The 15,424-nt window shown below is 37.1% G+C and overlaps 2 protein-coding genes across 4 annotated transcripts in view; both read left to right on the plus strand.

Annotated features, from left to right (window-relative positions):
- The window catches only part of LOC127934142 (cytokine receptor-like factor 1), a 22,025-nt gene extending 12,243 nt beyond the window's left edge, over positions 1-9,782 (plus strand). For 2 of the 3 annotated variants that reach the window (XM_052531317.1, XM_052531327.1), the window contains 7 exons: positions 90-368; positions 2,308-2,437; positions 3,007-3,176; positions 4,804-4,961; positions 6,253-6,421; positions 7,718-7,899; positions 8,670-9,782. In XM_052531317.1, the coding sequence (XP_052387277.1) occupies positions 90-368; positions 2,308-2,437; positions 3,007-3,176; positions 4,804-4,961; positions 6,253-6,421; positions 7,718-7,899; positions 8,670-8,693 (1,112 nt within the window). In that variant the 3' untranslated portion in view covers positions 8,694-9,782. Of the gene's footprint in view, positions 1-89; positions 369-2,307; positions 2,438-3,006; positions 3,177-4,803; positions 4,962-6,252; positions 6,422-7,717; positions 7,904-8,669 lie in introns of all 3 variants that reach the window. The other variant, XM_052531333.1, reaches the window with a different exon arrangement.
- Positions 9,783-12,024: 2,242 nt separating this feature from the next.
- On the plus strand, positions 12,025-14,965 carry LOC127934153 (outer dense fiber protein 3-like protein 2). The gene is made up of 4 exons (XM_052531339.1): positions 12,025-12,073; positions 13,267-13,377; positions 14,025-14,135; positions 14,457-14,965. Exons 1-4 carry the CDS (start codon positions 12,025-12,027, stop codon positions 14,942-14,944), a joined length of 759 nt encoding a protein of 252 aa, XP_052387299.1. The 3' UTR covers positions 14,945-14,965.
- The last annotated feature ends 459 nt before the right edge of the window (positions 14,966-15,424 follow it).

Here is a 15,424-nt window from a genome sequence, read left to right on the forward strand (position 1 = left end):
ATCATGTGAGCTCACCCATATCCAGACAGCCTGTAATAACCATGCTGCCTCTTTCCAGCTCTAACCTGCTTTATCTCACCCTCCCACAGAGGTGGCTACAATCTACCCTCAAGATCCGGCCCTTCCAATCGGCTCCAGCCTGACAGCCACATGCTCAGTGAATCCAGACCATGGCGTTCACGCAGGCTCACTCTACTGGACGCTGAACGGAAAGCGTCTTCCCAGCAGCACCTACAGCATTCTGAGCCCCACCGTGCTCAGTGTCACCCTCCCGCGTCTCTCAGGGTCCCGCCAACGCTCCGGAGACAACCTCGTGTGCCATAACAGTGGGGGTCATGTGCTGGCCGGCTCCTGCATCTATGTTGGCAGTGAGTATCTCTACCATATTGTTTGTATTTACTCCTGTACAACTACCAAGAGTGTCTAATTGGCGAATGTGCACGCATCCAACTTAAATACAGTTAAATGGATTTTGTGGGTAAGCCTGGAGCCTTGGGGAATATGGGTCAGACGTGGAAGTATTAGACAGTCTTTATGAATTGACCCCCTGCCACTGAGCCACAGTTGTTGCAGTATTTAATGTTTTCTGCCTGTCCACCAATGAACTAGAGAGTTGTTTAAGCCTCTTAAGATAGCTATCTGTTCTACTGTTATGCTTTTAGCACCTGTGTGGTCCATTATAGGCGCTTTCCTCAACTGACATGTATGGCAGAACAAATGTACCGCATTTGTCAAGTTACATGGAATTGTGGCAGTATGGAAAATTACAAACACAGACACACACACACACACACACACACACACACAAGAGCGAGACAAAGTCAAGGAAGCGAGTGTCTGGTCATTTGGAAAAAAGATGGAAAGCCAGAAATGGAGAGATGTGGTTACGATAAGTGTGTGTGTGTGTGTGTGTGTGTGTGTCTGTGTGTGAGTGAAGTGCTGTGTTGACTCAAGCTCTCTATGTCTCTGAGGTCTTCTCTGTAAGGTTTGGTTCACATAATCACAGTCTTACACTTAGACGCAGTGTCTTTTGTTCTCATCTGAATGGAATCTTGGCCCCATTCCTGAACTTAAATGAGGATGACAGCTGAAGACACTCATCCATTATTGAAAATACTTAAAGTCAACACAAAGTCAAAACTGACCCTATTTACTTTCTTAATACATGCTCCTCGTCTCATTGTGAATGATTCATCTGTGCGTATTATTCCAAAAAAGACAGTATTCATAATCTTTCATCAAAACGTAACGTTTCTTTTGTTTTTAAATTACTTTTTTTTTATATCAATATACAGTACGGTAAAAAACTGTTAAATTGTGAAATATTTTAATTACAATTTAAAAAATGTTTAATGTATTTTAAAATGTACTCATATCACATGATCATTCACAAATCATTCATTTCAAAATGTTGATTTGGTTCCCCAGAAACATTTTGTATTATTTTGAAATATAAAACAGTTGAAAATTGTTGTGTTGCTTATACATTTCTTGATTATTTTGTTTTAATGTAGAGAATAAAAAAACAGTGGTAAAAGTTTTTCTGTAATTTCGAATCGGTTTAATGTATTGTTGGTATATTTTTGTATTATCTCAAATGTTATTATTATTATTTTTATAATTTATTATAATTATAAGTAATTATATAATAGAATAAAAAAAATATATAATATATATTTTCAGTTTAATGTATCTGTGGTGTCTGTCTGTGTATCTATCTTTCTATCATCTACCTAGAATTATTAAATTATAAAAAAAATGATATTATATAGAATTAAATTATACAAAATTATATTTTATAATATTTAAATAAAATATAAATATATATATTTTAAGTTATGTAAAATCAAGTCTCTTCCTTCATTTTTGTATTTAGTTTCATGTTGACTTCAAAACAAGCAACTGTTTTTGACAGATTTTCTGTACTAACTCAGCATTTACCAACATTTACAGCATGTACCTTTAATGATGTTTTATTAACAAGGTTCGGTAGGAGCGCATTAAACACCGGTGGAGAAACACCATAGTATAAATACAGCTGACTTGCCTCTATCCATTGACATTTTATCAGCATCCCTCCCCTGCCCCATCTCCTCACTTCGAGTTCATTTTACACTTATACGGGGAGGCCATTCCTGTTCTTTGAGGTCTTCCCCAGACAGCACGGCAAATGCGCATTATCATACTTCAGCTAATTATATGTAAGCGTGTTCTCGTGAAATTAGGTGTTATGAGAGGCATGAGTCACTTTCCACTAACTCACTTTGACAGCTAAGTGAAAACTCATTGTCCTTTTCTGTTTTTTAGTGCCTCCTGAGAAACCCATGGATCTTACCTGCTGGTCCAGGAACACCAAAGACCTTACCTGCAGATGGGCCCCTGGGGGCCAGGGAGAAACATTCATCAAGACACGATACACACTCAAATATAAGCTCAGGTCAGTGCCACAGGTCATTCACAATCATGTCAATGCCTCTTACCAAATTCACGCCTTATCTTGTTTGTATATGTCATGTTCTTACATGCCCCTTCACTGGAGGACAGTGGAAGGATGTTTAAGGATGTCTCAAACCAACCATCTGTGCTAATTCCTCCTGATAAGCACATGCCATACACTTTTTTTTTGTGACAGGGAAGTTCCAATAAAAAAAATGCTTTTTAATACTTACATTTGTAAGTTACTTTGGATAGAAACGTCTGCCAGATGACTAAATGTGAATGTAATATTTATTTTTAAGGTTTTTTCATTAATAATTGGCATCCATGCCCAATGAGCAGATGGAATGCAGATCAATTTTTGACATCCCCATTAACATACCAGAAGGAATAAGCCATAATTAAAGTATCATCCCCACATTTGAGGCTATATGATTGGCTTGTCCATTGGCTCTTAACATCAAAAGCCTCCATACAGGGAACCCGCTATAGATTACAGACTACAGATATATTGTGTCCATGCAGCTGTCGGTACGCATCAGAAAATAAACCATGTTTACGCACCTATAGGTGGTATGGACGAGAGAAGGAGTGTGAGGACTACAGCGCTGGAGAGCCGTACACATGCTACATCCCCCGCGACCTCGCCCTCTTCACACCCTACGAGATATGGGTGGAGGCCTCCAACCAACTCGGAACCGCAACGTCTGACATCATCTACTTGGATATCTTAGATGTGGGTGAGTGTGCGTGACCTTTGACCCCAGCCCCAGGTGTTCTCCTCATGAGCAGCACAGAATACGAGGCGACCGCGTGCAACGTGAGAGCGCCACTCCTTGTAAAAACTGGGTGGAGGCATGACGAATTGCAGCGGTCCATCGCAGCGTCAGTATCCCTTTGCCTCATACAGTCTCTACCCACCTACTCACACATACCTGCAAAGCCTTCCTTTACAGACGAATGGAATTTTTATGAAGTTTTTCGCTAATCCCAGTACCGTGACCTACCTGGGGCTACTGTTTAGGAATCTGACTGGAATAGGATGAAGTCTGTTTTGTTGAATTCTTAAGATCTTATGTGCTTTGAGTGCAAGCCAAGCTAATCTCTTCAAACAGACATTTTATACAACAAACATCTTCATAAAAATGGAATTAGAATTGCTAGGACCTAAGTTGGGGGGCATTTTGGCAAGACATTAGAAAGTATTTGCAATTAAACTTAAATAGCCTGAACACACACTTAAGCCTCCATTCTTAAAAAGTTGATGAGAAAGGTTTTAAACTTTTATATCTTGTGAGTGTAAATCAGTGTAACTGTACCTGACGGGGGAGGCAGGCTGATTTTTCAATGGAAAGTGCATTAAGAGGAAGGTGGGTGCTCCTCGAAACATGCCATAGTTATGACACAGCCACCACACCTAGTGCCTCCACCTCCATAGCAAAAGAGACCATGCTCATCTTAGTTACCAGTTAATTAAACAACAGCTTTGAGTTCCAAGAAAACTCCAATTACTTGGAAATTGAAGCACTATCAGTGCAGCCTGAACAAAATGCAGGCAAAGCGGAAAAATACAGAAAAAATTAGTCAGCTTGAATATTGAGAAGCAGCCTTTGTTTCATCTTAGTTGAATCACAAGATCGAAAGTCTCTAGTCTCGGCTTGCAGACCGCCCAAGCTGGTGCATATTGCACACAAAAAATGGCAAAAGTTTGGGATTGGCTAGTTTTACAAAACTTACCAGAGTAAGTAAGTATGTATTTTATTTCTTAAAAACAGACTTGATACAAATTTGTAGTGAGTAAACTAGATATCCACGAGATCAGAACTATATATTATTCAGTCATTTTAGAATATAGATATTTATATTTTGATGACCACAATATTTAAGAAATTAACATTTGTGGAACAGAGTGGAAATTTCTTTACTTCTTCATTTTAATTGCTGATTAATAAATTCCTTTCTGTCATTCCAATTCAAATTCCAGGTCAAGAATTGAAGCATTACACTATTTGAACCTCTTTATTTCATACAAACCTAAAGTTCATAAGATGCAGAATTTTAATTGTAAATTCAATGTAAAGAAATGAAACGGAGTACAAATTCAAAAGAATTTCAGTAACGGATGAATGGTTGCACGAGTGGATGATAGATAGATTTTTCATAATATTTGAATGTAAATGAATGTACTGCTTGTGGATCAGGGTGGAAGAAAACTTTAGAATTGTCAAATTGCAGTTCAACAAACTGCTTTTCTTTGTAATTTCAATTCAAATTCATATCAAGATTTCAAGAATAAGTTACAAATATAAGTCTTTTGTTGCAGCTACTCCATCCTTATCACATGTTGTTTGTGTCGTTTCCTCTCAGTGACGACGGACCCACCGACTGATGTGACTGTGAGCCGAGTGGGCGACCTGGAGGACCAGCTGACCGTGCGCTGGGGGACACCACCTGCACTAAAAGACTTCCTCTTTCAGGCCAAATACCAGATCAGATACAGACTGGAGGAAAGCAGTGACTGGAAGGTACAGTAGCACACTCGATCAATGAGCACACGTCATCGGCTCGCTCCTTACTCTCATTATTCTGATTACTATTACCATCTTCCCACTTTTACACCCACTTGTTTTGTAATGCAAACTGTGTATGCTTGTGAGTAAGTGTCAGTTCCTCAATTTTAAAGCATTTGTAGAGTGGCGCAATGATTAATTAGAGTGGTTCAAAAGATAACAGCCATGTTTCAGTAGAATTTGCCGTGTTTGTATTACTTTGTCCGAAACGTCATTTCCAGCTGTAGCAGAACAGCACATGGTTTCCAGTCCTCTGGCCACGGAACAGTCCGGCTAAACTTTAGGGCTTCAAATAAACTTAAGCTTTCGCTGTCCCCATTTCACTCATCTGGATCCAATCAGTTGGCAGGTTTCCTTCTGAAGCTGGGCAGAGTTGGGTTACATAATTTTTTTTTTTCACTTACCCATCATTGTGCTGTCAGTTGCACAGTCTTACATAGTTAACCATGTCAAAATATGACAGTGCCCACGCATCACAGAAGACGATCTATTGTTTTCAAAGCGCGGGGTTTATCGCCCGGGCCATTCTCAATCCCACAGATTGCTTACATAGCCTGTTCGAAGGGAAATAATTACCCAGCGTGCCTGTTACACGGCAACCTGATGATGTTAACATTCTGCCACTCATCACGTTCCAATAGTAATGATGGTCCTCGGATTACGGAGCCATGCATATTAACCGTGTTTGTAGTTTTTGAAATGTGAGTCTGGAAATGGACCGTGGAAAGGGACTGATTCAGGGGTACTGGGATTGTAAATAATTACAGGGGGCCCAGGCCGTTTCGACATTCCTGCATTTGAATCCCATATACCTCTGCTTTAACACACAGGAAGGAGGAACCACTGAGGCTTGAATGGCCTTGTCTCACATGTTAATGATGCTGTCTGCACCCGTGCAATTACTTAATCAGATTTTCTCTCAGGGTAGTGTTAGTGCTCTCTGCGTATATGTAGAGCCAGAAGGCAGGCCAATTATTTTTGTGTGTGACCCTGTTATTTTCCTCCTGTCTTTGTCTCTGATATATGTTGGTATATCCCCTAGGAACACAAAAGAGGAAAATTTCTTTGTTCTACGTCTTTGTAGATGAGCTTGTGTGAACTTGCTTAAGGATTTTGAAAGTGAATGGCTTTGTTTCCTTCTTATAGAGAACATTAAATTTGCCCGTTAGGGTAACAGTGTGTGTGTGGTATGTGGCCACTGTAGGTGTTTGATGTAACAGACTGTTTTGGGTGTCTTTCTCTGCAGGTGGTGGATGATGTTGGAAACCAGACTTCCTGCAGGCTGGCTGGGTTGCGGCCAGGCACAGTGTATTTTGTGCAGGTGCGCTGTAATCCGGTAGGGATTCTGGGATCTAGGAAAGCTGGCATTTGGAGTGACTGGAGTCACCCAACTGCAGCCTCAACACCGCACAGTGGTAAGAGAAATATCATTTAAGAGATCCCTGCAAAAGAAAGTACTTAGTGGAAATAATTTTTTTTGGAAGTTTACCATGGTATTTTTTTAAGTACTTTGTAAATACCATGGTAAATATCAAAGCAAAGTACAGGGATTTCACTTTGCTTTTTTTTTATAAGTTTGCTTAGTTTATAATTACATTTAGAGAATACTATTTCTGAGTTTTGAACAAAAAAATAAATACATCCAAAATTTGACTTGGGATGATCCATGTTCAAAACCATTGTTAAATGCAGATAAATGTAAATACACACAAACAATCACAAATTCTGATAATGTGCCTTTTTTTTTTTTTTTTTTTTTTGTGCTTGGCATCCACAAAAAGCCGAAATGTTAAGTTAATGAACCAAGCCTTAGTTAGCTAAGCCTTAGTTAGCTACATTAGTGAACAATGAAAAATACTTCTAAAGCATTTTTAATCTTATAATATTTTAAATATGTTTTTATTTTAACATGATTAAAATCAAAAGTTGTGTCTGTTAATAAAATGTAATGGAATAACATGAACAATGAACGGTTAGATTTTTATTAACTCATGCTAAGTAAAGTCTGCTAATACATTTGAATATCCAGTCATGCAGTTCATGAAATTATAATTATTTTCAACTTGGACTTGTAGACTCATAGCCTAGCAGTCTTTTTGCGCAACGGGTCTCATGTGGGAGACATCTCATCTTACATATAAATCCGGCGCATTGTTATTCCCGTCTTCTTCTTATTAAAAATGACATAAAGGCCAAAAAGCAACATAGAAAATAAAAAAATATAGCCAGCGGCACTAGTTAAATGGTAGCAGGAATAGTTGGATTGAGATGTTGCTTTCGCTGTCCTTCTTCATATTTTCACATTTTGAACGTGTCGTGCAGTCCATCCTATAATCAGATACATATTTCCAAGACTGTGCTCAGTCCAGGCAGACACCAACTAGCAGATGCAACGCATTACTTTAGTCATACATCTCCCCATTTTGTGGCTTGCCAGAGAGCCACGGGGGGTGTTGGATATATTTTTCAGAGGATTGTTTTCTGAAGATTAACAGATTAACTCCTCTGCACAGTAACTCTTCTGGAGCAGCCCACATCTGGAGCTCAGAAACCTGTTGTTTATTTAAAATGGAAAACGGATTTATTTTTATCCCAACTTGTGTTTGTTGGCTGTGTAAACTGTGCTCTGTATCTGTGATAAGCTTGATGCGTGTACGATAGGCGCTTGTCTCCCAGGATGGATACGTGTTGATTTTGTTTTTCCCCCGCAGAGCGGCTGCTGACAGGGTCATGTGACTCGAAGGTGGGGCAGCAGAACTCCACGTTGCGGCGGGATTTGAAGCAGTTCTTTGGCTGGGTGCGCAAACACGCCTACGGTTGCAGCGGTATGAGTATCAAACTTTATGATCAGTGGCGGGTCTGGCTGCAGAAATCTCACAAAACACGCAACCAGGTAGGTAAGAAGCTTTTTATTCGCATTCTAGTTGTTTTTGAACCCAAACCCCGTTAATCACCATTTAGGTGTCTGGTTTTCTTCAGCTTTAGTTTCTTCAGCTGTTAGGCAAAGAGTATTTGCTCTCTTAACTCTGTGAGACTGGATCCAAGCCCTTGAGTAATTGGAGTTGCCCGGGTTAATTGAATTAAAGTGCTCCTGGTGTTATTGTACCGAGTTTCCTGTGTTTTGCTCGGTAACCACAGAAGTAAATAACATGAGGCGACTCATATGATTTCAGGTAACTTTTCATAAACCACCGTAGTAAACCAGACTATTTCAATAAACTTGAGTAATGAAGTTCTGCACGCCGAGTGTCATTCAACATATGAATTCGGTCCGGAGCTCACATCTTTCAGATTGCACAGTAATCTTGTTTTGGAAGTCACAGGGATAGTCCTTACCTCGAGAGAATATACCCAACTACTTTCATCTGTCCCTAGTGTGCTGTGATCAGTATTGTATGAAAAACATGACCCAAAAGATCTGACTTCACATTGGATGACCCTCTGCTACTTCATGACAAGACCAACAAGAGATAAACCCATAGCAATTACACTAAGGATATCCAAATCTCTAAACCGCAAATAAGCAAAGACTTTTTAACTATAATTTTTGTCCATCACTATCCCTGCCGAAACCGTGGCCTCGGATTGTTTTTGAATGGCTATTTGAAGCCTTTCATGTTCTGTGGGCGTTTATCTGATTACCGTAATATTGTCTGCTTTCAGGTTCTTCAAGGAGATAAATCATAGCACGTCGCTCCTGGCAGGCAGGAACATTGAACAACAACAGCACACTGTGGAAGAATTCACATTTTCCAGACTGCTGCTTGGCTCAGATCCGAAAAGATAAAGTACAGCTGGACTTAAAACGGGATGTTCAAACAACAAAAGGTGTCGGGCATTCGGTCCCTCGGTTGTGCAGTTCTATAAAATGCCTTATTATACAGGAAAACAAACTGTGTTTGATAATAGCCACGGAGATCACATGGACTATATCCTCGCAACTCGCTATCCGTGGAGACAGGTTCTTGATTGTATCGGGGAGCAATTAATTAAAGGTCATACTTTGCACATTTACTGATGACTATGCAGAAGCCATGCTTAGCCGACGTGACACATGGTCTAAATGTGGACCCGTGACCTTGCAAACTTTAGCCGACCTGTACGTTAAAGAGGTGCCTCATGGACAAATGGAAAATGTCTGAATGTTTTTTCAGCCAGAGTTTTGTGCAAATTCAAGACAACTGGAAGAATATTAAGACCATCCAGTTTTACCAAAGGTACCTTTGATGAATGTTTGAGTGACAATGGTGACTACACTTACAGCCGTTTACCTAAAAATCTGACAGGTATACCTCAGAGAACATCTTGCCACTTTTTAGTCTCCTAGTTTTTTTTTTTTTTAAATAACTGGTACATGCAATGCAATGCTGAACATATCAATACATAGAAATAAGCCTCTAACTGAAATAAGTCCCGCTGTCATCGTAAAGGAGGACCTACAGACATTCACTATATTCAGGATCAACACTACAACAAAGTTAACATATTGGAACCATAGAGTGGACTCAGAAAATGGCCATTTAATGTTGTTTCTCATGTTTATATATGTGTGTGGCAGTTACAAAACTGTAACTGTATTTGTAGCATTGAACTGTTTGGAAATAATTTTATATATTGAGACATTTTACTGCTTTTATTTTTGTACTGAATTGTATCCGCATATTTAAATTTAAAGTTATGTTTTGACTCTTAAGTTATGTGTAGGTAGATTATATTATTATTGACTGAATTGTTAAACCCTAATATTGTTCATAAAATCCTTCTTTAAGATAAAAATTTATGGACTTGGTCCTTTTTTACCAAAAACAAGCACAAAACAACAGCCTGTAAATCTGTATTTTTGCTTTGTTAAAATATCTCGGCATTTGCTAAAGAAAGATGAATCTACTAGTTTTCCGAGATTATCCTTTTTTTTATCACATTGGAATTTCAGTTTTTCTTGTTTTGTTTTAATATTACTTTGTGTAATTTACAACCATTTAGGTATATTCTCTGAAAACAAGTTTTTTCAAGTTTAAAAAAAAATCCAGTCATTTATCTTTAATTACTTATGAAAAGAAGAAAACTACTGATTTTGAACTTATTCTTGGATTGTTTGTATTTTCTGACTTTTTAAGAAGTACAGTACAAGAAAACAATTACAAACAGATCCAGAAATGGCAGGAAAAAAAAAAACAATTGCACAAAGCAGAAGTGTTTTTGCCAGAATATGATTCTCTACAGGGAAAAAGATGAATGTGTGTACGAGCAGTTGTCTGGTTCAATTAGTGCTCTTACACTGGCCTCTTCCACGGTCAGTATTTCACTTTTCCCTAAGTGACACCCACAAAGAACAAAAAATAAAAAGCTTTAGGCCACTGAGTTTAGAGTCCTCAACATTTTAGCCCTGTGATTCCATAACATGTGACTTAAAACAAAATACGGCCAATGGGTTGAAACCATGGGCCTTACTGTAACTGGAATCCCTGTGCTGCTTATTTGAGTATTGTTTCACAAATAAGTGTTTGTAAAGTGAGTCCTCAGGCACTTTCATGCTACAGAGATCAATAATATGCTCGATATCAAATTGCAGAATAACATTCCCTGCTTTAATTCAAAGCTCTTAAGGTATCCAGCTCTTGAAACATATGTTGATTTTGAGTTAATGTACCAACTTTATGGAAACCAGGTGACGGATATGTTTAAATACAAATTCATATTCCAGTGTAACTTGACCTACACCTCCTTATAGTCTTCTCTGGCCTTCTGCCAGAGGTCATCTGTAGTGTTAGCTGCTTCTACACGAGTCACCCAGTCTGAAGATAGAACAGGTTAATGTTTAATGTCTGCTCACTGGTCAGGGATGACATCTCAGCTTTCACAAGACACACTTTCTTAGCATGCTAATTACATTTCCAAGTACAAAATTTGGTCAGTTTAGACCTGCCGAAGAGAAGCAGATTGTTTTAAAGCGATGCCATGTTTGTTTGAAGTAGCCTCAGACTGTTAAATCAAAGTAATTAATGTAACAGAGAAACATGATATGGAACATCCTATTGTAAAACTATGCCACAGAAACAAGAACAGCTTTCCAGACGTTTCATTTGTTTTGAGCCATATGAATAGTGAGACTGACAGATTATATCAATCGTACAGTTTAACGTATATATATATATATATATATATATATATATACACACACACACACATACAGACATACATATATATAGTGGTGGGTGATGCTACATTGTACATAATTATAACATATTAATTATAACAATAATATATATATATATATGGATTTTCCATGAATGTATTAATTGTTATTTATTATTTAAAAAAAAAATATTTTAATAGGAACATGGGAAATATTCTGTACTTCACTCCATTAACTTATATGTATATTTGAATGAATATTTTCACCAAATTCATTCTTAAATACCTTTAATAATTTATATTTGAAAGAGTTTCCACACTCAGGAATTTTTCCACACTCAGAAAAAATTATTTTATTTATTTTTTATCACGGTCATTAGCTAAAAGTTATGAATATTACTGTGATAAAAATATTTTTTTATATCACAAGTCGATGAAATTATTTGCAGAATATCTCTTAGTATTTACATTTGAGGTGGCTATTAATACAGTATATAATCTTATCTCAAAAGAATGAAGTTATCCTACAATATAAACCGTATAGTCATTTCAAATAGTTGTTGACTGTCTATTTCACATCATGTAATTAGTTCATTAGCTGTCGTTTACAGACAAGTTGCCAAGGTGTAACTGTAGTTCTCCTTTGTAGACGGTGATGGATGTTTGGAAATCTGTAATGCGTTAAGTTATTGAGATGGATGTTCTTGTAGCCTGGACAAGGGTAAGGTTTCTTGTGCTTGTAAGACTCATTCATAATTCAGACCGCAGTTGTATCTCTCCAGTGTGTCTAAACTGAAACTTCAACCTTTCCTGGACCTCCTTGAGCACTCTTGCTGCTGATTTTGCTGTCAGCTCTTTAAGCTAGTCAGAAAACATATGCGGCATGGGGGAAGTGGTGAGACGGCGCCCCATCATTGCTGGCAGGGAAAGAGGTGAGTTTGTGATAGCATATTTCAGTAGATTAATTTGTGCAATTGATTGTGTCGAAAGAATTATTCAGCAAAGTGAGGAGATCAGATGATTTATTTTAGCACAGGGCTCACTGCATGCTCCTATTTGGCTCTTGAGTCTGGATTGGCAGTTTGATTAAAGAAAGTGTCAGTTAGGTTTTTTATTGCAACTCCTTATATCATTCTGATAATAAAACATCTTTGGTCTGTTCTTTTCTTGTTTTGGCCAAAGCTTTGAAAACAACATTTAACTATGTAGCAAAATTCAAACGATTTCGAATGAAAGTTTACAGCCAAGGTTCTCCTGCATTTTAGAAATGTGCACAGCATGTGTGAGATTTTATGTCTCACATGAATCACATTCCATAGTTTTATTATATATGACTCTGAGGAACACAATTAGCAGATGTATACCTTATATTGACTAACAAAATGAATCAACCTAAGCGGACTGACCTGATTTTAGTATTTTTATTAGAGTTCTTATATTTATAATTTTCATTTATTTGATACATTTTTATTGTAATTTTACAGTTATTTTTTTTTTTAATTGTCATTTTGTTATGTGCTTTTGTAATCTTTATTAGTTTTTATTTGTTTTAATATTATTTAGATTTAATTTATTTTCATTTCAGATTTAGCTTTTTTTTCTTTTAGCAATTTGAATGCTTCAAGCTAAGTTTTTCATCTGATATTCATATTTAATTTAAAGCTTTACTTCAATTTAAAAACAATGTTTTTAATAGTTCTAGTTTTAGTTCATGATAATAACCTTACTTGCAGAATAAACCCTACTTTCAAATTTAGTCATTTTGTTTTTCCATCTGTATTATTATTATTTTGTTAAAATTACTATTAAGGTAAAAAAAAAAATCAACTTAGTTATTTCAGTTGGTTGCTCATCATTTCATTTATTTGGCAAGGCAACATTTCTAATTTTCTATTTATTTATTTTTATTTTATTTTAGCTAATAGTTGGTATATTTTAGCTAATATATGGTCATTTACGTATAAATAATTGCAGTATGATACCTTTCATTTTTAGTCATTTTATTATGTGCTTTTTTTCATAAAGTTAAAAAATAATGTATTGTATTTACTAATTATTTCCCATTAATTAACCAAACCAATTTCAGTAATAAATGCACACTCTATGTTGTTGTTTATGGCCGCAGGGCCCGGACCGGGGCGTTATGCTCTTCCACCCACTATCGGTTACATAAACCATGACTACACCAAACCCAGCAGCCCGGCCTATTCCTTCCACAGCCGCATGAGCAGCAACAGTGAGTGACATGACATGAAATCAAACACTTCTCACACTGACACATGACATGATCCACTTAACTAATGCTGCGTTCAATCATCTGAGAACGCTTTTAACATGCATGTTCATGCATAAAATGGATATACATAAACATGGCACTTATATGAACTGATAATTTATTAGATTTATTAGTGTCTATTATGCAGTATTAAATATTAGGTTGATTTACATACACACTCAAAATCCTCATATCTGAGAATACCCAGTCTGATCATTCATACTAAAAACCTTGCACATCTGGACTTTATATCACAAACAACAGCATGCAATATGATGATTAATGTTATTTCACTAGCATATTAAGCTAATAAAATCCATGTTTGATTTTAATCCAAAAATTGATACATAATCTGCAACTGGGATGGCACCTTTTCAAAAAGGCACACTTTTGTACCTTAATTACCCTCAAAGCGTGCATATTAATACTTTAAAGGTACATACTATTACCTATTAGTACTTAATTGTACATATTAATACCTTTTAAAGCATACATTTTCCATCTCAGTGACCGCTTTTTCTTTTTCTTTCTGAGATGTTGATTTGCATGTGCTGAACTGTAATTCAATAAATTCTGATGCGTTTTCTCTTAATGTTGCTTTTGAACAGTGGTGTCCGTGGATTCCAGCCCAGGACCGCAGTATCATGTAGATGCCAAAATGACACGCTTTGGCAGAGACGGTACCCCATCGTACTCCATGCTGGGCAAAAAAAAGACAGGTGGGGGTTTTTCTGATCTGACTCTAGATGTTCACCTTTTTATTTCAAAGTTCTCATGATTCCTCAAAGAAATTTGAAAGTGAACAAGTGAACATTAGTGCCCACCCACTCCCATGAAGCATTGCAAATATCCCTCTCCCTACAATATTTGTATTTTTGGAATAATATGCACATGCAATTTTTCGATCAATCATGCACAATACGAATGGTAATGTGTATTCAGAAAGTAAATAGCATAATTTTATGTCATATTCACTTTAACTTTTAAGAGGGGGATGCATAATCATACAAAGAAGTTGCTGATTCTCTGTTTTTGAACAGGTGATACATTCCAGACTCCGGGACCCGGAGCCTACAGTCCTGAGAAAGCTCCACCTTTGAACCTTCACCACAGATCTCCGTCTTACACCATGGCCTTCCGTACACGCTACCGTATTGTGGATCCTGTACCGGCCCCCAACCGCTACACCTTACCCAACCTCTTCAGCTCTCACGTTCCCCACAAACCCTCCAGCGCCAGCTTCACAATGTCAGCACGCAGGAAAGCAGGCGGCCCATCGGAGGACTTATCCATGACCCCGGGGCCTGGCCGTTACAACAGCACAGATCCGAGCATCTACCTGAACAGACAGCCTTCTTTCTCTATGCACAGCCGTTTTAATATTCCCACCGATGCCACTCGGAAACCTGGCCCAGGCACACACAGCCCAGAAAAGGTGACGGCATACCTGCATCGTGCACCGTCTTTCTCCATGGGTGTTCGTCACTCAGAGTTTGTAACGCCTCTGATTGTTGACGTATTAGACTGAAGGGTTTCATGCAAGGCTTTTGTTGGCACCTACAAAAAAGGATTTGTTAAGGGAAAAATAAAAGTATAGGAACAGTTACAATTTCCCTTACCTGACATCTGGAATGTTTTCTTTAATTCTTTTCTGAATGGGTTTATAAACATGGTCATTCTTTATTCTTTAATTTTTTTTAATCGAACATTTTAAAATTGTTAAATTAAATGAAGCTGAAATAAAAATTGAATAAAATATAAATATAAAATGAAAGACCCTAACTTTACCTTGAATGAAAATTATAAATGTTGCTTTGGAAACTAACTTAAATAAGTTGCAGTTAACAGAAATAAATACATTTTAAGTTAAATGACCAAAATTACAAAGCTTAAAAATGAATTAAAGCTAAAGAGAAATATTTGAAAATCAAAAACTATTAAATCATTAAAATTATGAAAACATAAAATTATATAAATCATATTAAAAAGTAAATAAATAAAATGAAGT

Source organism: Carassius gibelio, chromosome A2 (genome assembly GCF_023724105.1).
Source record: "Carassius gibelio isolate Cgi1373 ecotype wild population from Czech Republic chromosome A2, carGib1.2-hapl.c, whole genome shotgun sequence".
Taxonomy (NCBI): Eukaryota; Metazoa; Chordata; class Actinopteri; order Cypriniformes; family Cyprinidae; genus Carassius; species Carassius gibelio.

Bases quoted from the DNA above. Each gene is read 5' to 3' on its own strand.
- LOC127934153 (XM_052531339.1), top strand. From the start codon at position 12,025: ATGGGGGAAGTGGTGAGACGGCGCCCCATCATTGCTGGCAGGGAAAGA. The intron at 13,378-14,024 runs GTGAGTGACATG...GCTTTTGAACAG, and splicing joins CAGCCGCATGAGCAGCAACA to TGGTGTCCGTGGATTCCAGC. The intron at 14,136-14,456 runs GTGGGGGTTTTT...GTTTTTGAACAG, and splicing joins GCTGGGCAAAAAAAAGACAG to GTGATACATTCCAGACTCCG.